Raw genomic sequence first — 26,581 nt, 5'->3', positions numbered from 1 at the left:
AACTCCCCAGTCCCCACCCCCTGGCTGCTCCCTGCTAATCACTTCTACCTTCATGCCCTCTCCTTTTTCTTTTTGTATCCCATTAAGTACAGTGCTTCCTACTGGGAGCATTGTTGATATAGATGTCCCACTTAGGGTCAAATACACACAGTAATTTATTCTCACCTTTGACCAGTTAAGAGTCTCTTATAAGCTGCTGCCCCCTGCAGCAAGAGACCTGTCTGGCTAAGGGTGAGTTGTATTTTCAGGTCTTTGAATATAAATACAAATATTTAGAAAACAGTTTGATGTGTTCAGTTAGCAAAGCATGAGTCCTAGCTTCCCCACTAGGGCCTTTGACCTTTGGAGCCAGGGTTATAGACCAGACCTGACATCCCTCCTGTGGTCAGTCTTGGTTATCCCTATGACCTTCTGGCTACGACTGCATCAGCGGGCACAGCTGAAATGCCGATCTCCCTGAATCCATCTCCCAGGAGCTGGGATTACAGTAGTTGTAATTACACTGTGAAATTACACTATGCCTGCTTTAGATGGTTCTTGCGATTGAACCCAGGACCTTATGCATGCTAACCAAGCACTCTACCAACTGGACTCTTTCTCCAGACTCCAGCTTTGAATCCAAATGGCACGTGATTTTTCATCCTTGAATGACTCCGGTGCGTTATTTCCTTATATCCTAACCACAAGACTTGAAATGTGTGGACTTTAAGCATTGTAGCTATTTAGAACATCTTTAGAACTATCAGTCTTGGCAAATTTATGAGTACTTGTACTATGTTGTCATATTTTTTGATATTTGAAATAAGTTTGAAGTATTATTCCTGGGTGGGAAATCCTTTTGTACAAACAGAATTGGCCAAGCAAGGGATTGCAGTGTCACTGTCTGAGAGAACAAAAATTATTGTTTTCTTTTTGACTTAATCTTTTTTGTAGCATTTCCAGAGATAAATGAATTAACATTTTCACAGAGTTGAGCTTACTGAGTGATTTAAGAAGCTATTATACTCTTTTGTTTTGTTTGTTTGTTTGTTTGTTTTGTTTGTTTTTTGAGACAGGGTTTTTCTGTGTAGCCCTGGCTGTCCTGGAACTCACTTTGTAGACCAGGCTGGCCTCGAACTCAGAAATCCGCCTGCCTCTTCTCCCAAGTGCTGGGATTAAAGGCGTGTGCCACCACCGCCCAGCTATTATACTCTTGATGTGAGTTAGATGTCTCACCCTGGGTTACAGTAAAGGAAACAGTATTAGATAAGCTGATGAAATTCAAAGAACTTGTGTGTTATTTTGTGTGTGTACATTTGTATATATGCGTGATGCCTTAAGATACTAGTTTCAGGTTTCTAGAAATCCTACCAAGTATTTTGAATTTTTTTGCGCCATATCTCAAGCATCCCAACATTTCTTTCTTTCTTTTTTTTTTTTAAAGATTATTTATTTATTTATATGTAAGTACACTGTACCTGTCTTCAGATCTCATTATGGGTGGTTGTGAGTCACCATGTGGTTGCTGGGATTTGAACTTAGGACCTCCAGAAGAGCAGTCAATGCTCTTAATCGCTGAGCCATCTCACCAGCCCTCAACATTTCTTATTTCTGTTAAAACTGTTATTTTTCATATTCAATATTTTACTAATTTTCTCTAAAAGTCTCTCATAAATCAGAGAGATAGCTCTGTGGTTGAGCACGCACTGTTCTAGAGGACATGGGTTTAACTCCCAGCATCCACGTGTCACTTTACAACCACTTGTAGCTTGACTTTCAGGGTATCCAGTGCCTGAAGATGGCCTCTGCAGGAGTAGCATGCATGTGCTGCACAAGACTTACATGCAAGCAAAGCGTCTGTCGATGTAAAATAAAAAAGTAAACAGCCAAATGATGTGCTGACGTAATGGAGTTAATCTCTGGCATTCACTGTCTGTCTGTGAAATGTTACAGATGGGGTTTTGGCGTTGAATGATGAGGACATTGATGATGACTGCCCGATTCCAAACTTCCACAAATGCGAAATCTGTCTGCTGTCTTTTCCAAAAGAGTCCCAATTTCAGCGTCACATGAGGGAGCATGAGCAAAATGACAAGGTGCGTATTTCCAAAAGGATCCAGAATGGGGGTTTGAAATCAGACCTGGTATACCATCACATGTAAGAAAATTGTAGCTCATTTCATAGTATGTAAATATTCTGGCATTCTTCTGAGCGTGTACTCTAGTGAGTGTATTCATGAGCAGACAGAGACACGGGACCTTTTGGTTCCTTAGTTTCTTTTTTTTTTAAAAAGATTTATTTATTTATTATATGTAAGTACACTGTAGCTGTCTTCAGATACTCCAGAAGAGGGCGTCAGATCTCATTACAGATGGTTGTGAGCCACCATGTGGTTGCTGGGATTTGAACTCTGGACCTTTAGAAGAGCAGTCGGGTGCTCTTACCCACTGAGCCATCTCACCAGCCCCCTTAGTTTCTTATACAACTGAATATGTATATATGTGTATGTATGTGTGTCTGTCTGTCTATCTATCTATCTATCTATCTATCTTATCTTATCTTATCTTATAGTTATTCTCAGATGTCTCTTCCTCAGAGGGCATTTTGCTTCCACATTGTCTTTATGGCATTTTTGAGAGGATTTATGTTTTGTTTGACAGTGGTGAGTACTGTCTTGGGGGATGGCTGGGGTACAGGCTACATGCAGGGTGTGTGTGTGTTTAGCATGTGTTCTATATTGAGTGGCTCCTTCCAGATATGAGATAAGGAAATGGAAGGCAGTGTAGAAGCCCGATTAGAAGGGCCGGCTGGCTTGACGTTATGTAGAGAATGGAAGCTGGTCTCAGGCCTAGAGAAAAGGCAGGATAGCTCCGGCCTCCTTTCTCCGGTCTGTGCTGCAGAGAAACACCAGCCATTACTTTATCCTTTTACAGGTAAGAAGGAGAGAAGCAACTGTTGAAATCTAGAGGAAAATTGTGTATTTATTTTTCTAGAAGTGGTTTTTGTTTACAAGTGAGTTTGTCAGAAATCTGTCTGTCTATAATATTTCACATTACAGATAGTTGTGGAGTTAGGGGTTGCAGCACATGCTTATGTCAGACTTGTGAAGTAGAGGCAGGAGGATTGAGAGTTTGAGATCAGACAATAATATATTGTTCACTCCCATCAAGAAAGGCAAGGACGTATTCTTACATGGGATGTTCTGTTTATAATGTCTTGGAAAGTCCTTCAGAACCTTTACCATGTGCTTGCTGCAATCCAAAGGAGGCTGTTTTAGAAAGGGAATCTATACTTTTTTGAGACATGGTATCTTTGGTTTTCCTGTAACTCACTACTCACTGTCTAGAGACCAGACTGGCCTCAGAGATCTACCTGCCACGCTTCCTGCATGCTGGGATTAAAGGTGTGCGCCTCCACACCGGCTACTTATTTTAATAGCACCTGGAAACATTATAATTCAATTCCTTCCTTTATTTCAAATAGCCTCACCGATGTGACCAGTGCCCCCAAACATTTAATGTTGAATTCAACCTGACACTTCATAAATGTACACACAATGCGGAAGATCCTGTTTGTCCCGTGTGCAACAAGAAGTTCTCCAGAGTGGCCAGTCTCAAAGCACATATTATGCTCCACGAGAAGGAAGAGGTAATTGCCTAACATACAGTTGTTAACTGACTGTTAAATGCATGTTCCCATTAGCCTGACTATACTTCTGAAGACTCGGCTCTCTAGAGCATTTATTTTCCTGTTACCACTGCAGCTACCTGTTACTAGTTCAGTCCACTCTCTGCCCACCATAAAGAGATCAAGCATAGGTAAGCAATATCCGACCTGATGTTGCAGCGAAGAGGGTCATCACAGCAGGATTTCTTGGGTGAACTGAAAAGTAACCTGAAAAGCCAGGAGGGGGTCGTGGCATGCAAATATATGTTTGTAATTTGCACCAATCACAGCACAGCTTCCAGGCCCACCAATCACAAAGCCTCACATGAGGACCAATCAGAGGCCACACATTAAACCAATCACATTCTGCCATGTTACTGGGGGAAATGCTCCCCACACTGACCTGTTGAGAGTAGCTGCAGGGTGACCAGGATCATCTAGAATTGTCAAGGCTCATCTTTCCTGGAGTGCTCTTCCCAAGCTGGTGCAATTTGTCTGGAATGATTGTGAGTCGGGCAGGTCCTCCTGACATGGAAGCTGTGTCCAGCAGACATTGAAGTGCTCCCTCCGTGCAGTTGGAGCATGGCTTCTTTAAAGCATTGGTGAATGCTTAGCCGTAGTGATACACTGCCTATAAGTGGGCAGTGGAGAGGCTGCTCTCCTTGACGTGGTCTGTTAAGTGTCATCTGGTTGAACCCAAAAAGCTTAGCTCCTTTGAAAGAAAAGTGAACATCAGAGAATACTTACAATAAAGACCTACTGTTAATACTGCTTTTATCAGTAGTGAGTATTGAACCTAGGGTCTCATATATATCAAGGAAATGCTGTACCACTGAGCTGTAGGTTTTTTCTTTTAGTTTTTGAGACAAGGCATTCATTAGTTTTCCAGACTGAATTTACGCTCTGGTCTAGGCACTCATTTAGCATTCAGTCTTCCCTGCGATTACAGGCCTGCTTCACTAGGTCTTGACATTAATAATGATTTCTTAAATGTTTAAGTGGATTTAGCTTTTGTCAGATGCCCTAGGCAATGTGGGGACTCTGTTTGGGAAATGGGAGCAGAGTTCAAGTAGGGGCAAGCACACAGATTGTCCAACACTGTTTGCAATCAATGACTGTGAGGGCTTTATGGGTGTGTGGGTTCATTTGTGCTGCCCAGCAGCAGACAAGGCTGTGGTCTTTGAGGTTAGGCACTGTGAAGCAAGCGCTATAGATCAAGGGGGACGCACTGGGGATTCTGGCAAGAGGCTTTCCCAATGAACTGTGTAGCCTAGGCGGAAGAGAAATGCAGAGTGTGCCAGTGCTGTGAGGGTAAGGTCATTGGTCAGTGTCATTGACACTTGGTCTGCACTCTGCTGTTCTGGCAAGGCTCAGTCCCCAGGTAACTAAAGAACAGCCACAGCTTTCCCACAAACACAGCTCCTCTATTTGTGTTCTGAGAAGGGTTCTGATGTAGCCCAGGCTGACATGGAAATTCCTGTGGAGGTGAGGGTCACCTTGAGCTCTTCTCCGTACGTCTAGTAGACCAGTGCTGAAATGGTAGCTATGCTCTACTACATCCTGTCTACGCACTGTGGGGTCAAACCCAGGGCCTCATGTATGTCAGAAGGCAAAGCACTTGAGCCAGCTCGCTGCCTCCATCCAGCCCCAGCTTTGTGCAGGACACAGAGCAGAATTGTTCTTGTCTCCTGATAGTCTTCAGGTGCAATTTAAAATCTATTATGCTTTCATTTGTGACTAGAAAGAAGGCTAGGTAGTCTTTTGTCATTTTAAAAAGGCTTGGGAGTCTTATACAATATTTTCAAGACCTTGCTTTCATTGCATTTATTTTTCTGCAAACATCATTCAGATTCTTTTCTAGGTGGGTTCCCAGGGTGGAGATTGCAGTTTACAGCGACTCCATTTGCTGGGGTCCTTGTTCTGGTTCACCAAAGCCTTGGGACTGGTGCTCCAAGTGCAGAGGGTGTGCAGCAGTAAACAGTTACCCCTGGGCTAGAGACAATGGTTCAGTGGTTAGGAGGACAAGCTGCTCTTAGGGAGGACCTGGGTTTGATTCCTAATTGTGAGCCACGTGGTAGCTCACAACTGCTTGAAACTCCAGTTCCAGAAGATCTGAAGCCCTCTTTTGCCCATATTTGAATGCTGCATACTTGTGGTACACTTATATGCTTGCAGTGAGAACACACACACACATACACACATACATACATATGTGTGTATGCGTGTGTGTATGTATATATGTGTATATTTGTATAATAAAAAATAACTTTTTAAAAGTTACTCTTGAAATGTGTGCTTTACAAATTGGTGTGAAAATAACATAAAACACATTTTAATGTATATACTTATGAAGCATAAAGGACTTTAGTTTAAGAATATCCATGATAGAGGATGTATTTTTATAAACAACTTTTCTGCCAGGTAGTGGTGGCACATACCTTTAATCCCAGCACTCAGGAGGTAGAGGCAGGCAGATTTCTGAGTTTTTTCTGGTCTACAGAGTGAGTTTCAGGACACTCAGAGCTACACAGAGAAACCCTGTCTCGAAAAAAAAAAAAAAAAAAAAAACAACAAACCCCCCCCCCAAAAACAAACAAAAAAAACCCCACAAAACCAACAACAACAAAAAATATATTCTATACTGCTTTATTGAAATGAGTATTCTCAAATCTCTAGAGATCAGTGCTCTATCAGATACTCAAAGTACACAAGAAAAATAACTGTAGTTTTTAAACATTAGGAGAATTTCCTTAAAATTCACATAATTATTAAAGTTAATTTTTCATTATGTTTAATCGTCTCCTCTTAAGGCTGCTATGATGTCTGGGGGATAACAGATGCCTCCCCCAGTACCTGGCAGACCTAGCTCCACCACACAGGGATCACTGCGGCAGTTTTTCCAGTGAGCCCTGATGGAGTCTGAGTCCTGTTTATGTAAGGATGGCACAGTGTTCTGGGGTGACCTTGGAGTACTTGGTGCATTGAGTGTCATTTTGGGGTCCATAGTGAGACTAAGCAGAGATTGGCCCCTGAAATGCTGGGTCTTGGGCGCGTATTGCAGCATGTTGATGTTGGAGAGGCTGATGAGAGAGGAGTTAGTGTTCAAGCCTGGTGCAGCAGGGCTTCCATTCCAGGAGCTTTGAGGCTGGAGAGCAGCTACACCTTGGATGCTCTGCCTCTTGACAGATGGTATTTAAGTGCTGTGTGAAATTTCCCCCATGACTTGTGCAGATACTCAGCATCCGTATAGTTACTCAGGATGGTCTAGGAAGAGACTTGATGCTGCTGCTGATGTGGAGGAAGCAGGCACTAAGCAGGTGCTGCCCTTCTTGCCTGAGACATCTTCAACACCCTCTTTATGTAGCACTGGGGTTGAACTGAGATTATAGAAGCTAGGCAAGTGCTCTGCCAACTGGACTAGATTCCCCAGCCCTGCTGTTTCTTTCCATCCGTTTCCTTATTATTCTCTATACCAGTCTTTTTTTTTTTAAAGATTTATTTATTTATTTGTTTGTTTCATATACACGAGTACACTGTCACTATCTTCAGACACACCAGAAGAGGGCATTGGATCCCATTACAGATGTTGTGAGCCACCATGTGGTTGCTGAGAATGAAACTCAGGACCTCTTGAAGAACAGTCAGTGCTCTTAACCGCTGAGCCAGCTCTCCAGCCCCCAGCCTTCTTTCTTCATCTGAGCAAAGCATGTAATGTCCATGCAGATTGCTTCCACGATGTATTCGTCTGTAAGACCATCTGTAAAAAAGGGAGAGAAGAGGTAGTGGGTGAGAGCCAGGCTGGGAGTGGGGAATGTCAGACCCCAGTTCTGTTGTGTAATTAAGAAAGTATTTGTGTATATGTAGTGTAATGTATGTGTTTCCTGTGTCAGTGCATGTATGTGCTCCTGAGTTACACAGGTGTACCATCCATGTGCATTCTTGGTACCCAAGGGAGGTGAAAGAGGCATTTTATCTTCCAGAACTAGACTTACAGACAATTGTGAGCCACTATGTGTGTACTGGCTCCTCTAAAGAGCAACCAGTGCTCTTAGAACCAAGCCCTCTCTCCAGCCCTATCTGGTAATTTTGAGCCTGGACAAGTGATAGCATTATTAATAAAAAGAAATATTTTCTATATCAAACACATTCATGTGTTGAGATGGTAATTTTTTTCTTTTTGCCAGAGTCCTAGAGTAAATTTTCATTATCTTTTTTTTTGTTTTTTTAAAACAGGGTTTCTCTGTGTAGCTCTGGCTGTCCTGGAACTCACTTTGTAGACCAGGCTGGCCTTGAACTCAGAAATCGCTTGCCTCTGCCTCCCAAGTGCTGGGATTAAAGGTGTGAGCCACCACCGCCTGACTTCATTATCTTTAAGTTACTAACAATGTAGAAGTTTTATTAATTCATTGTTACTGTATAATAATGTCAATGTAAAATCAGTTACCTTGTTATCATTATTAGATTTCTTAAGATAATTCCCTTCATTTTTACTCTTTTCTGCAACAGAGCAGAGCTATAAGAGCAATCAACTAATTACCTAATTTTAATTGAGCTTTGCATTCAAGACTGGTATACAGGACTGGCTCAGCAGTTAAGAGCACTGGTGGCTCACAACATCTGTAATGGGATCCAATGCCCTCTTCTGGTGTGTCTGAAGACAGTGACAGTGTACTCATACACATGAAATAAACAAACAAACAAACAAACAAATAAATAAATAAATAAGTAAGTAAGTAAGTGAGTTCCAGGACAGCCAGGGCTAAACAGAGAAACCCTGTCTTGGAAAAAAAAAAAGACTGGTATAGAGAATAATAAGGAAACGGATGGAAAGAAATAGCAGGGCTGGGGAATCTAGTCCAGTTGGCAGAGTACTTGCCTAGCTTCTATAATCTCAGTTCAACCCCAGTGCTACATAAAGAGGGTGTTGTGGCCTAGGCCTAAAACCCTAGCACCTAGGGGGTGGGTCAAGGAGGATCAGACGTTCAAGGTCATCTTTGGCTGAATAGTGAATTTGAGGTCAGCCGAGATTATATGAGATGATGCTTCACAGCAAACCAAGTCCTCTCACTGCCCATGTCTAGCAGCTCCTGGGGGTCATGACCTTAGTGAGTGCTGCATGCGGACCTGCAGCTGTGTGCATGGGTTGAAGCTGTCCTAATCCAGCAGTGCCATCTGTACATGGGACTGCCACTGCTGTGTTCTTATTGGTATCATCTGATGTCATGCTGCCCTCTACTAAAGTGGAGGCTGGAAGTGAGCACATCAGGGTTCATGAAGTCTATCACAGACAGCCCCTCTGTGGGTAGCCACAGTGTCCAGTTGGAGTGGATAGATTGGAGTGACATCCTTCTAGTAGCCACTGAAACAATGAAACCCTCATGACCTTTAATCTCAGCATTCAAGTAAGAGTAAGCAGATCTTGTGAGTTTGAGGCTAGCCTTGTTTGCATAGTGAGTCCAGGCTAGCCAGGGCTACACATTGAAACCGTTTCTAACAAAACCTAAAAACTGATACCAAAGCAAAATGTTACTAAGCAGGAGTGACACATTAGTTAAAATATACTCAAGTATAAGCTATTCAAGTCCTGAAGACTTTAGGGCTTTTGACGGCTTCAGTTTGGCACAGAGTCTAGTGTCCTGTGTGTGTCTTCTACATACAGCAGCCTATCTGCCCCCATGGGGTGTTCAGCCTGTAGTCAGGATTAATAAGGCATTTCCATTGGAAATGTATCACCTGTCACTGTGTTTGATGGTGTTTGTAGATTATAGCCACACATAGAATTCTCTTCCAACCTTTTTGTGTGAAGTCCTGTTTCTCTGGAGTTTTCATGGAACAAATGGACCAGTTGCCAAGTGCCCAGTAACCTTTGATACACAATTCACTTTGTTTGAAAACTGTGGGTTTTTGCTTTTTATCCTTTACTAGAAGAAATGATTTTTATACATTTCAATTTGGATACAATGATGCAGTTTTGGGAGATGAAGGTGGTATTAGTTCCAGCATAGAGGAAGGTATCGTTTGTAGACCGATGTTCACAGTGCCACCAGCACTCCTAAGGAGCAGTGGCTTAGCAATGTTCCTTTTCCAGAACCTCATTTGCTCTGAGTGTGGGGATGAGTTCACACTGCACAGCCAGCTGGCCATTCACATGGAGGAACACCGGCAGGAGCTGGCCAACACCCGAGCGCACACCTGCAAGGCCTGTAAGAAGGAGTTCGAGACATCGCCAGAGCTGAAGGAGCACATGAAGACTCACTGTAAAGTTAGGTATGGGTCATTTCTTGACTAGCACAGTAAAAACCCTGGGTAGTGTACAGAACACTGGCCTGCCCTCCCGCTTTGCTGTGATTGACTGAAGTATTGGTGCTCCAGGACTGTGGCTCACAGGCCTTGTAGCATCGCACTGCTGTTAGCAAGGTCAGGGTGAAGCAGTTTCCACTCTGCCATTTGGATAGATGCATAATAGACTCCTGGCCCAACTTAACATTTTCTTAGGTTCTTATATTTACCTATTTTTACTTAAGTGGTTTCTTTATTTTCTTCTTTTTTAAAAACTATTTTAAATGTATTTTTGAGCATTTGGTAATTTATATAGTGTATTTCAGACAGTCTGATATGTTTATATGGTGTATTTCTGACAGTCCGATACATTTATACAGTGTTCTTTGGACAGTCTGATACATTTGTGTGGTGTGTTTTGTTCTTGTTCATCACTGTTCCCTTTTCTATTTCTTCTCTGCAATTCTTTCCAACAACTTCTCTTCTACTCTCATTTTTTTTTTTTTAACGAATCTCTGAGTTTAGTTAGGGTTGCTTGCATGTGCGGGATTGTGTTATTATTTACTGGCTCATGGGCTGCTTACTCGTGGTTACACTTCTGAAGCAAAACCAGCCATTAGCTGCCAATAGCTCCTCAGTGGGGGCCAGGGCCTCATGTGCCCCTCCTCCATCTGTGGAGGAAAGTGGACAGGCTCAGTACTGTAAGATCCTACGCAGGTGACCGCACTGTTGTGAAGTCTTGAGTGGCCACATGTTGTCTAGGAGATCCGGTTCTCAGCATCCTCCTCCTCTGGCTTGTAGTTCTTACTGTTCCTTCTCTAGTGCTCTGCAGGGGAAGGAACTTTTGTTTCTTGGTAAAAAAGAAGTGAAGGAGGCTATCGTGGCTGTGCTTCCAGTTCCTGTGGTGATGGTCAGTTACCATTTTCACTAAGCTGATTTTTGATTTCTGGTGTTTTTTTGTTTGTTTGTTTTGGTTTTTGTTTGTGTGTATATGTGACTTTTGTTTTTGTTTTGTGTTTTGTTTTGGTTTAAAGATAGGGTCTTACTATGTAGGTCAGGTTGGCTTCTTACTCGTAGAGATCCTCCTGCCTCTACACGTCTTGAGCACTGGTACAGCCGGTATATGGCTCCATGCCTGTCACCAGCTGATTGCAATAGCTACTATGATGGACGGTAGAGCAGATTAGTCTCACATCAGTTCCCTCAAGCGTTTAGGAACTATATAAACACTGGGCAGCATGTGATCTCCGCCTAGGCTTGCATTTCAGGCAGGGGAACTGAGTAGCCGGTCCCACCTCATGTCTGTTTGCCTCTTGTTGACTAATTGCCCATTATTCGAGTGTCTGACTTGGTTTTGCGTTTTGAGACAGGGTTTTGATGCACAGTCCATGATGTCATCCTCTTGCTTCTACATCTTGAATACTAGGTTATAGGCATGCATTGCTCCTACTACTAATATTTCATTATTACTATTACTTTAAAAACACAATGTTGGCTCAGAGTGTAGCTCAGTTGGTACCTGCCTACTGTGCACGAGGTTCTGGGTTCAATCCCTAGCTCCACAGAAACCAGATACGGTCGTGCATATGTATAATCTGAGCAGTAGGGGCGTGGGGCAGGAGGACTAGCTGTGTCTGTATCCGTGAGTGTAAAATGTGTGCTTTATGCGATTGGAAATGTGGGTGGTTGCTTTCCTCAAAGAGAGGTGGGCAGCAGGGCAGCAGGAGACTGTGGTGCTCTGTGGATAGGCAGTGCTCTCCTGCAGGAGTGTTGGTGATAGAAAGAAGACCTGTTTGACAGTAATAAGATGCTTGAAAGTAAAACCAGCAGATTTTAAAGATGGATTTGAAGAGTCTTGTGTGATTTCTTAAGATTTAAACCTATATACTGAGGAACTTTCATTTCTTGACCTGGAAAGAAAAGCAGGGTTCTTTTTTATATGTTTGGATGTTCTACTGGCCAAACAGTCTCCAGAGCAGCCAAGTGAAGGCTGTCTGGCTGTCTGGCTGTCTGGCTGTCTGGCTGTCTGGCTGTCTGGCTGTTTGGCTGTCTGGCTGTCTGGCTGTCTGGCTGTCTGGCTGTCTGGCTGTCTGGCTGTCTGGCTGTGTGCTGAGAAGTGGGTGGTTGTCCATGTCCAGGTGCTGCTGAACACCAAAAGCTTTGGGGAGCCTGGGCTGGGTGTTGAGAACTTGTATCTCTGTGGGCCTGGCTGATGAAACCAACAGGGTGTGCTTTAAAGGTGCCTTCTGCCTTTGCTCCCCAGCCGACGGGGACCCCAACAAACTGCTTCTCTTTCCATCAGACATAGACAAAAATAAAATTGATATCACTGGGCTAATAAGTGTGTGCTTCTGTGTTTGTAAGTTGAACGCAGGCATTAGGACATAGTTTGATGACGAGCCAGGTAAACTTTGTGGCAGTGTTTTTACTTTGAAGCTATAACGTAAGGAGGATGACTCTGTCTTTCCTCGGCTCTTGCTCTAGGGCGTCAGGTACAAGATCTTATAATCGGAACATTGACAGAAGCAGCTTCCCGTACTCATGCCCACACTGCGGAAAGACGTTCCAGAAGCCCAGCCAGTTAACGCGACACATCAGGATACACACAGGTATGAGACGACTGCTTTCAGGTGCCTGCTTCCAATCTGCCGTGAAGCAAGGACGTGGGCCTGGTTTGAGCTGCAGTGTATCTTTGACTCCTGTGCTGTGCTGTCCAGCCTTGGTGTGCGTAGCTATTGTTCCAGATGCCATTCTCATTGAAACAGTGGTGAGCCTGGGTCTGCCATCTAGTTGTCCTAAATTATAAACACCAAATGTAGAGAAGTGTTTGGGCTCTGGTGAGCTCCAGTCATCTGGAGCTGATACTATAGTGGTTACCTGTGTGGCACCTGTAATTAGACCAGTGTGGCACCCAGGCTACTTAGATCTAAAGAAGCAAAGCAGCAGAGGGTCTGTGTGTGCTCTGACAATTTGGCTTTAATGAAGTAAACTGTAAATGTTAAGGTAGCTGGCATGACAGTACAGATCTATAATCCTAGCACTCGGGAGGCTGTCGTATCTCAGCCACATAGAGCGTTCCAAGCCAGCCCAGTCTACATTTGAGACCCTACGTCTCAAAACCAATCAACTAACCAACTAAACAGCATTAAGGCAACAAACCCCTTATTTCCCTGTATCTTATTTTGCATGCTTATTAGGCTTGCTTGAATACTTAAAATGAATTCAGTGTTCACAAGTGAATATTCTCTCACATTTTGTGCCACGCAGTTTTGCTACTGTGAGTAATGCATGTGTTCTCTGCTAGAGAAAGATGAAGGAGATGGCAACCATGTATTTGAAAGTAGCCTAGTAGTATCCACGCCTGCCTCGCCATGTTTCCTGTGCTTCAGGGTTGCTTTTCGTTCATAGTGGGATCACACCATGAGCTCTCAGCTCTTTGGTTGGCTGCTGTATTTGCTTGACCAGCTCTGATTAAGCTTTGGTGGTTTTTTCTTTTTTCTTTTTCTTTTCTTTCTTTCTTTCTTTTTTTTTTTTTTTTTGAGACAGGGTTTCTCTATGTAACCCTGACTGTCCTGGAACTCACTCTGTAGACCAGGCTGGCCTTGAACTCAGAAATCCGCCTGCCTCTGCCTCCCAAGTGCTGGGATTAAAGGTGTGCGCCACCACCGCCTGAATCATTTGGTATCTTAATGAATTGTCTCATATGCTGTATTGCAAAATCACTCAGATAATTTCTTACCTCATTTATCTGCCAATATAAATCTGATATGTTCAGAGCATCATTCTATATTCCTAGAGCAAGGGGGAAAATATGATCTATAAAAGGTTGGCACAGGGACATAATTCAGTCAGTAGAGCCCCAGTCCACCATGCATAAGTCCTGGGATCAGTTCCTGATGCTCTACATAGGTGTGGGGCTGCACGCTTGTGATCCAGCGTTTGGGAGGTGGAGGCAGGGGCGGGTCAGCCAGGCATGGTAATGCTCACCATTGATACCAATATTCTAGACGCAGAAGCAGGTAGACTTTAGTTCAAGGCTAGCTTTGTCAACATAAGGAATTCTAGACTAGAGGGATACATAATAAGACAGTGTTTCAAAAACAGTAAAGAACAATTTAAGGTAATCCTTAACTATGTAGTAAGTTCGAGGCTAGTTAGGATACATGAAACCCTGTCTCAAAAAGAAAAATGTGATAGAACTTATCTTCCTTGAATGAAAAAATAGTTTGAAGGGTTAATCAAAGTAGGAACATGCAGAGAAAACAGTACGTACTCGGATTTCTCAGATCCTACATACTCTGAGTTGGATGTCTGCTCCTTTCCTGTACGTCATAAACACCCATCAGAAGAGCGCACCCCAGGCAGGGCAGGCAGACGCTGCCACGCTCTGTGTTGCACTCTGGCTTTGAGCTTTTGATTACGTGCAGTCATGCTGGATTCTTGAGGGAGGGCATGGACTGTTGGGGGCGGCGGCTTGTCTGTAGTCCTCAGCATCTTCTTACTGGCCTGCAAGGCTTCAGCACAGGTAGGCTGTTGAATAGAAAGCTCGCCTGCTCCCTGCATGGTCATCTTCTGGTGGCCTACCCCTCGTGTGTGTGCACCCCATCCAGGAAACATGATGTGCCTGTGGTAAGGACACCGTGCCCACAGTTCGTGCTGAGCTTCCTGTATGTCCCTCCCCATCCCCAGTGATATCTTTTCTCTGGGATCACCCCATCTTAGTCACTTACTTAATTCTCAGGTCATTCAGAGAAGGGGGGATCTACCTGATTGTCTAGACACTGCAGTGTCACCCATTGATTCAGTGAGTGAGTGAATACCCACAGAGTAGTAAATGCGTGTGAGGTACTGAAGCTGGGGTCATGAACAGATGCTTACAAACCTGTCTTTCTTGGAGCATTTATTGTAAGAGAAGCAAAATAATACGTGAACTGTCAACAGTTACTGATGGAAACGTCACTCTTGCAGGACCCCTGTGCCAGTGCCAGAAGAACCATGAAGGAGCGAGCTGAGTGGGTTTTCAGGGCCGGTGGGCGGGCAGAGGTAACAGTGGCCTTCAGTGCAGCCATGTCTTCTGAGGGAACAGGAGAAGGTTGAGAGAGAGCAGGTGGTGTGAGGAGAGCTGAGTGAGACTGGGAAGCTGTGGAAGCAGTGAACAACCCAGACTTGCTGTGACCTCAGAAAGAGTCCCTCTGTTGAGTTGGGAGCAGCCATGGGCCTGGTTGAAGCAGCAGGCTGGGCGGGGTTATGAGGTTGAATGGCTGTGCCTTGGGGTAGACAATAGTTGGGACAGCCAGCAGGGCTGACATGGGAGTAAGTAGACTGAGAAAGCTATGGAAGAATGGTCTTGCAAAAACCGCCATGGGCTTTGCTTGCGATAGGGAAAGGTTTGTCTGAAACAGGCTGAACATTTATGAGGCGCCTGTAGTCTATGACTGCATCCCTAGAAGATGCTTTGCCTGGAGGGACAGTTGGAGCCTGGACATTGGACACCTGGCAGAGTTCTCTCATTCTGAAATATTCACAGCGATTCTTCTTCTCTCTGACTAGGTGAAAGGCCATTCAAGTGCAGTGAGTGTGGAAAAGCTTTTAACCAGAAAGGGGCGCTGCAGACCCATATGATCAAGCACACAGGAGAGAAGCCACACGCTTGTGCCTTTTGTCCTGCCGCCTTTTCTCAGAAGGGGAACCTGCAGTCCCATGTTCAGAGGGTCCACTCAGAGGTGAGCATGGTGTTTGGGCTCTGAGCACTATAACAGTGTCATAGATGTCTCTTGAGTTAATGGTTACCCTGAGAAATGATGTTACAGTTTTGAAAATGCAGATTGAGTTTATGTACAGTAGCCTATTTTAGCAAAAATCCACTGATGGGAACATGCTGTTTTGTTGCTGACAGACCTTGGCTGGTGTGGCACTCAGTGTGTAGCTCAGGCTGACCTTGGACTCATGGCAGTCTTCTCGCTTCAGCTCCTGAGTGTTGGAATTACAAGGTGCACCACTGGAGCAGGCGCTTGGGACTTTAGTAATGCGGAAGAAATAAAAGATCCTGTCTGTCTTCTTACTACAAATAAATATTTTGAAATGGCAATACCTTTATATGACCTATCGACTGTAGTCCTCTGTTTCATGGTTGAAGTAGGCACCAGCAAGTGTGAGAGGTTGCAGACAGTGACCTGGCATGTGGCCTGGGGCACACTTTCCCACAGACCTGCCTGTGTGACCCACGGTGGTTGCCTTGCTGTCTGCGTCTGCTGAGATGGTTGACCTTGGCTGTTGGCTACGGCCCTGCTTCATTTTAGATGTCCTGGAGACATTCCTGTTAACTATGTTAGCCTTTGTTTCTAGTATCACTGTGTCTCTTAGTCATAATAGCTTAGTTATAGTTTAATTGTAAACTATAAGGGACTATTTACTTAACAGAAATATTTATATCATGAATAAGTTTTACAACAAAAACTATTATTTTTTTTAATATTTTTTATTAGGTATTTTCCTCATTTACATTTCCAATGCTATCCCAAAAGTCCCCTATACCCTCCCCCCACTCCCCTACCCACCCACTCCCACTTTTTGGCCCTGGCATTCCCCTGTACTGGGTCATATAAAGTTTGCAAGTCCAATGGGCCTCTCTTTCCAGTGATGGCTGACTAGGCCATCTTTTGATACATATGCAGATAGAGTCAAGAGCTCCGGGGTTCTGGTTAGTTCATAATGTTGTTCCACATATAGGGTTGCAGATCCCTTTAGCTCCTTGGGTACTTTCTCTAGCTCCTCCATTGGGGGCCCTGTGATCCATCCAATAGCTGACTGTGAGCATCCACTTCTGTGTTTGCTAGGCCCCGGCCTAGTCTCACAAGAGACAGCTATATCAGGGTCCTTTCAGCAAAATCTTGTTGGTGTATGCAATGGTGTCAGCGTTTGGAGGCTGATTATGGGATGGCTCCCCGGATATGGCAGTCTCTAGATGGTCCATCCTTTTGTCTCAGCTCCAAACTTTGTCTCTGTAACTCCTTCTATGGGTGTTTTGTTCCCAATTCTAAGAACACTTTGGTCTTCGTTCTTCTTGAGTTTCATGTGTTTAGCAAATTGTAACTTATATCTTGGGTATTCTAAGTTTCTGGGCTAATATCCACTTATCAGTGAGTACATATCATTTGAGTTCTTTTGTGATTGGGAAAACTATCATTTTAAAAAGCAAACATGTATATGTAAACTTTAAACCTTAAGTACCACTTTACTGACTGGGGAGCTAAAAAATTTTATAAAGCTGAATAATTGACACCTATAATCTGAGCACTCAAGAGGCTGAGGCAGGAGGATTGTGAGTTTGAGAGGGAGTCTAGGCTACTTAATAAAAAATAAAGTAAACCTAACAGAAACCCCCTTAATAAAACCAAGCTAAAGCCCTGCCTAAAGTGCATGCTCTGTAAGTCTGAGGGCCCCAGCTCATTCTCCAGAGTCCACATGGCGGGGCGGGGCGGGGCGGGGCGGGGCGGGGCGGGGCGGGGCGGGGCGGGGCGGGGAGGGGAGGGGCGGGGAGGGGAGGGGAGGGGAGGGGAGGGGAGGGGAGGGGAGAGGAAAGGCAGGGCAGAGCTTGTGGCACTTTTCTGGACTTTCAGTGTGGAGACAGAGACAGGCAGACCTCGAGGCCAGCCAAACCTAGCTGAATCGGCAATGTCTAGGCCCCTGTGAAATCTTGTCTCAGAAACAAAGCAGATAACCCCTGAAGAATGACACCATAGGGTGTCCTTTGACTGCCATGTGCAGACTCCCCCAGCGTCGCCCCACAGACACACACACACACACACACACACACACACACACGGAAGGGGGGCAGATAGATGAATAAAAAATGAAAAAGTACTTAAGTACTCTTCATAGTTTTAGAGAAAGGATCAGAATTCTGTATGTACTAAGTTATTTTCCTTTTAAATCGTTAACACATGAAATAGTAGTAAGGTACTACATAACTTTGTCTCAGAAGAACGCATGGGGCCATTAATAATTGTTCTTGTAAGTTGCTTTTGAGTAGAGTTGATACTTAGGAGTAGTTGTGAATTTGTGTAGCACATATTTCAGAAATACCTCTAATTGAGGGCCCCATGTTAGGAGAACTGCAGTGTGTACAGTGGGACTTGTCCTGTGATGGGTTACTCTAGAAAGGGCCTCTAAAGATGCGTTTTAAAGTGTTACCCAATCCTGTGAAATGTCCATAGCCTTAAATTTGTTTTTTTTTGGGGTGGGGTGGGGGGTGTTTTTTGTTTTTCGTTTTGAGTCTCACTATGCAGCACTGGCTCTCCTGGAACTCACTGTAAACTAGGCTGGCTCGGACACAGAGATCATTCACCTACCTGTGCTTCCCAAGTGTTGAGATTAAAGGCGTGTGCTGCCACACCTGGCCTATATTTGGTTCTCATGAGGCAGCACGGATAATAGCGAGGCCTTCTAGGTTAGAGGTGAATTGTGTAGTTTTCAACCCTGCCCGATAATAATGGTGATAACTAACGTTAGGTTTGAATAACAGGAGAGAAGAATAGTGAGAGAATGTTTTAGATGCATTCTCTGATCATAGATGTTCTTAATCATTTTAATGTTATTTGTACTCTATATTTGGCTTAATTATAGTTGTAAAAGGTAATCATGGATAGATTTTAAACTTAGTGGGTTTTGTTTTTGTTTTTGTTTTTTAATTCTCTAATGTTTTTTTACAATTTAGTTGTTACCAGTTCACCATGTCTGGTTGTTAGGCCTGAAGTTCAGTGTTGACAGTGATATTCCCAGCTGTGCCCTGCCTTCGTTGGGAATACGTTTAGCAGTCTAAGAAGTTGAAAACTTAGGGAGACATTTTGATGTTTAAATTATGATCACAGAAAACTGTTTCTTCATTCCTAGCCTCTTCTCATTTAAAGAAACACTGATTTCAATAGATCTTTAAATTTTTATTTATTTATTTTATGTATGTGAGTACACTGTAGCTGTCTCTAGACACACTAGAAGAGGGCATCAGATCCCATTACAGATGGGTGTGAGCCACCATGTGGTTGCTGGGAATTGAACTGAGGACCTCTGGAAGAGCAGTCAGTGCTCTTAACCACTGAGCCATCTCTCCAGCCCTCAGTTAATCTTAAGCTGATAACATTGATTAAAAAGTGGTATCAAGTTTCAAGCTATCTAATTCAAAACAAAACAAAACATTCCCCGGGGCTAGGGATGTATAATTATTTCATTCTGATTAGACTGGTAAATTTTCATCTCTATAACTTAAATATGTTTATTACATAAAGATTTGAAAAACTTTTTTTCTTTTTCTAAGGTAAAAAATGGGCCTACCTATAACTGCACAGAGTGTAGCTGCGTGTTTAAAAGCTTAGGTAGCTTAAATACTCATATCAGCAAGATGCATATGGGTGGACCACCAAATTCTACAACCTCTGCAGAGACTGCACATGTTATAACGGTAAGTTTAATAATGTGCTTTATAGAAGGGTTTTAGAAAAACAAACCCCAAATCTCATTTTAAATATAAATTTTTAAATTAAGTATTTAGTACCAAAAAGTGCAGTTAAGGTTTTCTAAATAAGGTGCTACTATTTTTTTTAATAAATGAAAATTAATCTCTCTAAACTTCAGAGTAATGATATGTAGTCTTGATTTATGACCTGTCAATTTTTACATGTAAAGTTGTAAAAATTAAGAAAAATGTATCAATAATTTATGAAATTCAATTTCTGCAGTCAATGCTATTAATAACCATTAAATATTGTTTATCTTTATACTATAATTCAAGAGTTAACCTACTTTGTAGACACTGTTTCTCCTTTTCTCAGGTGGCAGTGGTTATTTTCCCTAAGTGTTTTAGTTTCGGGTACTAGGTCCTGCTGTCTAGTGCATGTGTTTAGAGATGGAATAGCTCTAAGTACAGACAGGCAGACTCAGACATAGAACCCACAAAACACAACCCATACAGTGCACATACAGACATACACAGTTTTGTATGTGTTTCATTAGGATTTTATACCTTAGCTTTATTCTGGACCTTTTAGCATATTTAATTAATTGATTATAAATTGCAAAATCTTAGCATGGGATGTGGTATCATTAAAAGAGTTGTACAAAGTGCAGGATTTTCATGGATGTTTGTGTGTGAGTGTGTGGCGCTCGTGCATGAGTGTGTGGCGCTCGTGCATGAGTGTGAGGTGCTTGTGCATGAGTGTGAGGTGCTTGTGCACGAGTGTGTGGCGCTTGTGTTTTGGCTGCCTTCCTTCAGTGCTGGGTAACATCTGGGTTGTAAACATGATAGTCCTTCCTTGTGATTTGTTTCTTTCTTATAGTTTAGTAGCTAGGGATGATTTCCTCAGTTTATTTTTATTTTTTAATATTTAACACTATATATTTTTCTACCAATCATAAAAATGATGGACCTGTTACTAAATGAACTTAAATAGATAAAGTCTTTTTGTTTGTTTGTTTTGTTTTTAGTAGAACTTAAAATCTTGGCTCTGACTGTGGTATAAACCCAAAGTAAGAACAGTTTTTGGCATTGGAGTTTATTGCAATAAGACTGTACTTCAGTGTCCCTCATATCATCTTAGTAGCTAAGCTAAGAGTTGAAAGTTCTGCTGTGCCAAGGAATGAATTGTAGGCACAGTTATTTGGACATAGATTTCCTGCTATGGTCAAAGCTATTTGACTTGTCATCATTCAAGCCCACAAGGAACAGGTTGCATTCATTTAAGAGATGGTGTGTGTATTAAGATGGTCTATCCATGAAGTCACTCATCAGCTGTTTCAGTGAACAGTGGCTCTGCTTGGAGGGTGGCGCACACATCAGGTGAGGGATTCTGGTGCATTGGCTGTGAGGATTTTGAAAAGCATTCATCTCAGAAAAAGAGTAACTTATAAGGTCCCCTTCTTCAAAATGGATACAATAATTATAAATATCAAGCAAAACATTCAGTCTCACTCTATGTTATTCTCCTATAAGCCACCTCTCAGATTAATTGTCTAATTGGCTGTATAAATAATTTTGAAATATGTAAGCTGTTCTGAAAACCATAGTATAGTGTAAAAACATCAATAAACACTCCTACTAATAGAGAGGCTGAGATAGGAGAAGCATGATTTCAAGACCATTATGTGGCACACAGCAAGACCCTGTCATGTACAAACAAGCAGGAAGTGTATATGGATTGTACAGTATTGGACCTATTTCTCCCATTACCAAATTAGAGAGACCACGGGATGACAGCTGACAAATTTCTAATTCCTCATATTTTTGAATTTCAATCGATTAGGATATGTTGGTGATACTAACTTTCATATTAAGAGGTATTAAGGAAAAGTGATTACTTCCTGTTATTTTTGTTGTTAGAGGTGGAATTATGTTTGTGTGGGTTTGTTGAAAGATTACTTTCTTGCATTTTCTAGGGTGTAGTTTTGTTCCTTGTGTTGGTCTTTTCCATCTATTATCCTTTGTAAGGCTGGATTTGTAGAAAGATATTGTGTAAATTTGATTTTGTCATGGAATATCTTGCTTTCTCCATCTATGGTGATTGAGAGTTTTGCTGGGTATAGTAGCCTGGGCTGGCATTTGTGTTCTCTTGGGGTCTGTATAACATCTGCCCAGGATCTTCTGGCTTTCATAGTCTCTGGTGAGATATCTGGTGTAATTCTGATAGGCCTGCCTTTATATGTTACTTGACCTTTTTCCTTTACTGCTTTTAAAATCCTTTCTTTGTTTAGTGCATTTGGTGTTTTGATTATTATGTGATGGGAGGAATTTCTTTTCTGGTCTAATCTATGTGGAGTTCTGTAGGCTTGTGGTATGTTCCTAGATATCTCTTTCTTTAGGTTATGGAAGTTCTCTTCCATAATTTTGTTGAAGAGATTTACTGGCCCTTTAAGTTGAGAATCTTCACTCTCTTCTATACCTGTTATTCTTAGGTTTGATCTTCTCATTGTGTCCTGGATTTCCTGGATGTTTGGGGTTAGGAGTTTTTTTGCTTTTTGTGTTTTCTTTGACTGTTGTGTCAATGTTTTCTATGGTATCTTCTGCACCTGAGATCTCTTTCCTAGGTTTTCTAACTCCAGGATTGTCTCCCTTTATGATTTCTTTATTGTTTCTATTTCCATTTTTAGATCTTAGATGGTTTTGTTCATTTCCTTTGCCTGTTTGATTATGTTTTCCTGTAATTCTTTAAGAAATTTTTGGAGTCAGGCAGTGATGGTGCACACCTTTAATCCCAGCACTTGGGAGGTAGAGACAGGTGGATTTCTGAGTTCGAGGCCAGCCTGGTCTACAAAGTGAGTTCCGGGACAGCCAGGGCTACACAGAGAAACCCTGTCTTAACCCCCCCAGACCCCCCCCCCCAAAAAAAAAGAGAGAAAGATATTTTTGTGTTTCCCCTTTAAGGGCTTCTGTTTACCTGTGTTCTCCTGTATTTTTTAAAGGGAGTTATTTATGTCCTTCTTAAAGTCCTCTATCATCATCATGAGACGTGATTTCAGATCTGAATCTTGCTTTTCCGGTGTGATGGTGTGTCCAGGACTTGCTATGTTGGGAAAAATGGGTTCTGATGATGCCAAGTATCCTTGGTTTCTGTTGCTTATGTTCTTATGCTTGCCTCCCGACATCTAATTATCTCTAGTGCCTCCTGCTCTCTCTATGTCTGACTGGGTCCTGTCCTTCCTGTGATCCTGGTTGTGTCAGACCTCCTTAGAGTTCAGCTGTCTCTGAGATCCTGTGATCCTGAGATCTTGGGTGTGTCTGAGTGACTGGGAGTCAAGCTGCCTCTGGGACCCTGAGATCCTGGTATGACCAAGCTCCTGGGATCCTGGGCATATTAGAATGCCTGGGAGTGGAGCTTCCTCTGGGTGTTGTAGGACTTGATTTGGAGTTTTTGCCCAAGACAGACTGGAAGGAACCTGTGCCACTTGTCTGGCAGAGTTTCTGTGTGCTGCATCCCTCTGGTCCCAGTTACTCCTGGTGTTGGGGAAGATGCTGTGTCCTCCTCACCTCTGATCCTCTGATCCTGGACGTGTTAGAGCACCTGGGAGTGGAGCTTCCTCTAGGTGCTGTGGGACTGGGTGCGGAGTCTGCTCAGGGCACCAGCCCGGTCTCAGTTTATTTTTAATTAGAGAAATAGTTGAGCAATTATGAAATCTAAAATTTCTGTTTGGATTCACTATTTAAAAAAAAAAATTATTGGGCTGGAGAGGTGGCTCAGTGGTTAAGAGCACTGACTGCTCTTCCAGAGGTCTTGAGTTCAATTTCCAGCAACCACGTGGTGGCTCACAACCATGTGTAATGGGATCCAACGCCCTCTTCTGGTGTGTCTGAAGACAGTGATAGTGTACTCACATATATAAAATAAATAAATTTTTTAAAAAATATTTTTAAAAAATTATTATTTTCAGCTGGGCGGTAGTGGCGCACGCCTTTAATCCCAGCACTCAGGAGGCAGAGGCAGGTGGATTTCTGAGTTCAAGGCCAGCCTGGTCTACAAAGTGAGTTCTAGGTCAGCCAGGGCTATACAGAGAAACCCTGTCTCGAAAAACCAAAAAAAAAAAAAAAAAAAAAAAAAAAAATTTTTTTAGTGTGTCAGTAACCAAATAATAGTTTCACCATGTTCTTTGGTAGTATATAAATCAAAAGATGATTATACTAAATAATCTGGATGATAGTTTGTGTGTGTGTGTGTGAGAGAGAGAGAGAGAGACATACACAGACAGACAGAACTGTATCCACAATGCGATGCTTTTTAAAAACTCTGTTCCTGAATTGAGGCACTCTTTTCTGAAATTTAGTCTGTGCTGCATCTGACCTGCTGTGTCAGCCCCTCTCTTCCTTCCTTCATGACTCTTGCCGTCTCTAGCTGCCTGTTTGTGTCTCGGACGACAAAAATAAGCCACATCTCCATGCAAAGGTGCTGAAGGCTTACTTTGCATGCATGTAACCAAGTATATTCATCAGGGTTCTCTAGAGGAATAGAACTTATAGGATGAATATCTATATCTATTGATCCATTCATCGTCCATTTATCTGAATTTATTTATTAGTGGTTTATAGACTATTGTCCATGTTCTCCAATGACTGTCTACCAACAGAAGGTCCAAGAATCCAGTAGTTGTTCAGTCCACAAGGCTGCATGTCTCGTTGGTCTTCAGTTATACTGGAATCACAGACACAGGTTCTAATGGCAGTGAAGGAATGGAGTTGCTAGCAAGAGTGAGACAAAGCAGGCAAGGAGAGCAGGCTGTCTTCTTCCAGGTCTATACACAGGCTGCCAGCAGAAGGTGTGGCCCAGGTTAAAGACGGCTCTTCCTACCTCAAAAGATCTGAATTAGAAGTGGATCTTCCCGCTGCAAATGATTTAATTAATCAAAAGCCCCTCACAGGTGTGCTCAGCCCTTTTCTGGTTTTAATTAGGTCACAGATGTAGTCAAGTTGACAACCAAGACTAGCCATCACACCAAGGAGCCTGTTGTTTGAGTGACAGTTTCATACACTGTGTCCTGACCCTTTGTCACCCTCCCTCCCTCCCTCCCTCCCTGTAGCTGTCTCTCTCGCTGCCGCCTCCCTCTCACTGGAGCTCTTTCCTCAGGCTCCCTTTCTCCCCTCAGGCCTTCATTCTGTGTGGCCTGTGAGGTCAGCTGGAGGCCTGCCTGGGCATGGCTGGGAGCTCTTTACTGGACCCAGGGCAGCTTATCCATGCCTGTACCACTAAAGACACCTCCTCCTGCTCCTCCAATAACTATTAGTTGCCAGCAGTCTCCAGCAGGGGGTGGGGCTCTTAGGCCCCTCCTTCATCCATAATGAAAGTTGAGAGATTCAGTCTTGTGCCCATCTTGTACAGATAACCCCAGCTACAATGAGTTCCTGAGTGTAAAGGCTGCGTCAGCATCCGCATCCGCATCCGTCAGGAAGACATGACTTTGGCTGCACATCTCCCTATCCTCTGTGTCATATTCTTTTCTTCCCCCCCTCCATGGGAACTTTGTCTTAAACATGCTGTCAGAACACAGAAGACTGTAGTTTGAGGAATTAAATGCCATAAAAAGTGACCTGAGTCTTGGCAGCTAGTTGGTTCCTTTGATTTTGGTAGAGGCAGGCCATTGTGTTTTAATTCACTCATTCATTCATCATTGACTGATTGATGCATTCACTCATTCATTTACTCGTTCGTTTATTCGTTGTTGAAAGATAAGTTCCGTTGGTTTTATGGAAGATGGCAAGGGAATTTTTATTAATTATTTTAAAAGTGTTACCATTATTGTATTTTTGAGACAGGGTCCCACTCTGTAGTGTTGGCTGTCCTGGTACTTGCTGTGTAGACTAGACTGGTGAAGTCAGACCTGTTTTTGCTTCCTAAGTATTGGGATTAAAGGCATGCACCAATACCACCAGCTTTAACATTACTTCTATAGCAATTTTAGGCATATAGAAGCTAACAGAGTCCTACAGTGACCTCCCTATCTGGGTCTCAGTCCCAGTTTCTCTCGTTACTGACCAGCACAGGCACTGCTGTACCTGAGGAGTGAGCTTGCGTGTCTCACTGTTGACTGTGTAGGGGTGCCTTTGATCACGTGCACTCTGCAAGTGTAGACACTGTGTCATCTGTACAGTGTGTGGCTAAGACCTTGCAGTGACCTTAAGAGCCTTTGGGCCTGGCATTTCCTCAGTTCTGGCAGGAATCAGGCTATATTTTCCAAAACTTTCTTGGCTGTAGCATCTCAGACATGTGTTAAATATTTTGACAATACCAACCTCCTTCCCTTTTTGCCTGTTTCTCTGTCTCTCTTTAACATTATGCTTTTTAAAATTTAATCACTTGTTTTGGTGGATAATGGGGAAATGGATGTTGGTAGCCACCACCCCTCACATGAGAGCCTTAGACTGTTGTAGAAGGGTTTGTTGAGTATGTTTTTTTAAGAGGCAAAGTTGTATCTCACAGAATTCATTGAAGAATTACATTTCAAATTTATGTTTGAGAAGCAATAGCTTTTGATGTCATTAAGGGTTATTCCCTTAATATATTTAGTGTTTAGATGGAAGTTGTGTTTTTAATGAAAATGTTGCTGTGTTCCAGGCCACGATCTTTCAGACTTTACCTCTGCAGCAGGTGGAAGCCCAGGTCTCCTCAGTGTCCAGTGAGCAGAGTTCTCAGGCAGTGAGTGACGTCATCCAGCAGCTTCTGGAACTGTCTGAGCCCGGCCCAGTGGAGGCACAGCAGTCCCCACAGTCTGGGCGACAACTGAGTGTGACAGTGGGCATCAACCAGGACATCCTCCAGGTGAAGCGCGCTTACCTGCTGGGCAAGACTCACATGTGGGTCTCAGAGTCAGTTTGTTAGTGAGCAGGACAGATGCAGAGACACTGGCTAAAGATGTGGCTACAGTGGAAATGGTAGCAGTGACAGAAAATATGCCTATGTGATTACCAACAGGAAGTGCTGAGGTCTAGATGGCTCATTAATCTGTACATTTAGGAAAAATGGAAACTCCTTTTTAAGTTATTTTGTACATGAACTGATTGGATAGGGGTAGCTTTTTAACAAAAGCCTGTCCTGTTGAAAGAGTTGGAAGAAGCGCCTCCTCCTACCCGAGGTGCAGGTGTACTCTTTAGAGCATCCTCGGCATGTGCTGTTGTGTGCATGG

General features: G+C 43.0%; 1 protein-coding gene across 12 annotated transcripts in view; it reads left to right on the top strand.

Annotated features, from left to right (window-relative positions):
- Zfp236 (zinc finger protein 236) overlaps window positions 1-26,581 on the top strand; it is a 99,323-nt gene that overhangs the window by 8,696 nt on the left and 64,046 nt on the right. For 8 of the 12 annotated variants that reach the window (XR_003952527.1, XR_003952528.1, NM_001374229.1 and 5 more), the window contains 7 exons: window positions 1,933-2,075; window positions 3,464-3,628; window positions 9,735-9,913; window positions 12,410-12,534; window positions 15,476-15,648; window positions 19,239-19,382; window positions 26,014-26,217. Coding sequence is in view for 9 of the 12 variants with exons in the window: in NM_001374229.1 (NP_001361158.1) it covers window positions 1,933-2,075; window positions 3,464-3,628; window positions 9,735-9,913; window positions 12,410-12,534; window positions 15,476-15,648; window positions 19,239-19,382; window positions 26,014-26,217 (1,133 nt within the window). In the remaining 3 variants the exon portion in view is untranslated. Of the gene's footprint in view, window positions 1-603; window positions 657-1,932; window positions 2,076-3,463; window positions 3,629-9,734; window positions 9,914-12,409; window positions 12,535-15,475; window positions 15,649-19,238; window positions 19,383-26,013; window positions 26,218-26,581 lie in introns of all 12 variants that reach the window. The other 4 variants (XM_006526492.4, XM_011247084.3, XM_011247083.2 and 1 more) reach the window with 2 other exon arrangements.

Source organism: Mus musculus, chromosome 18 (assembly GCF_000001635.26).
Source record: "Mus musculus strain C57BL/6J chromosome 18, GRCm38.p6 C57BL/6J".
NCBI lineage: Eukaryota > Metazoa > Chordata > Mammalia > Rodentia > Muridae > Mus > Mus musculus.
Note: the sequence above shows the minus strand (reverse complement) of the source record. Positions and strands in the feature narration are given on the sequence as shown.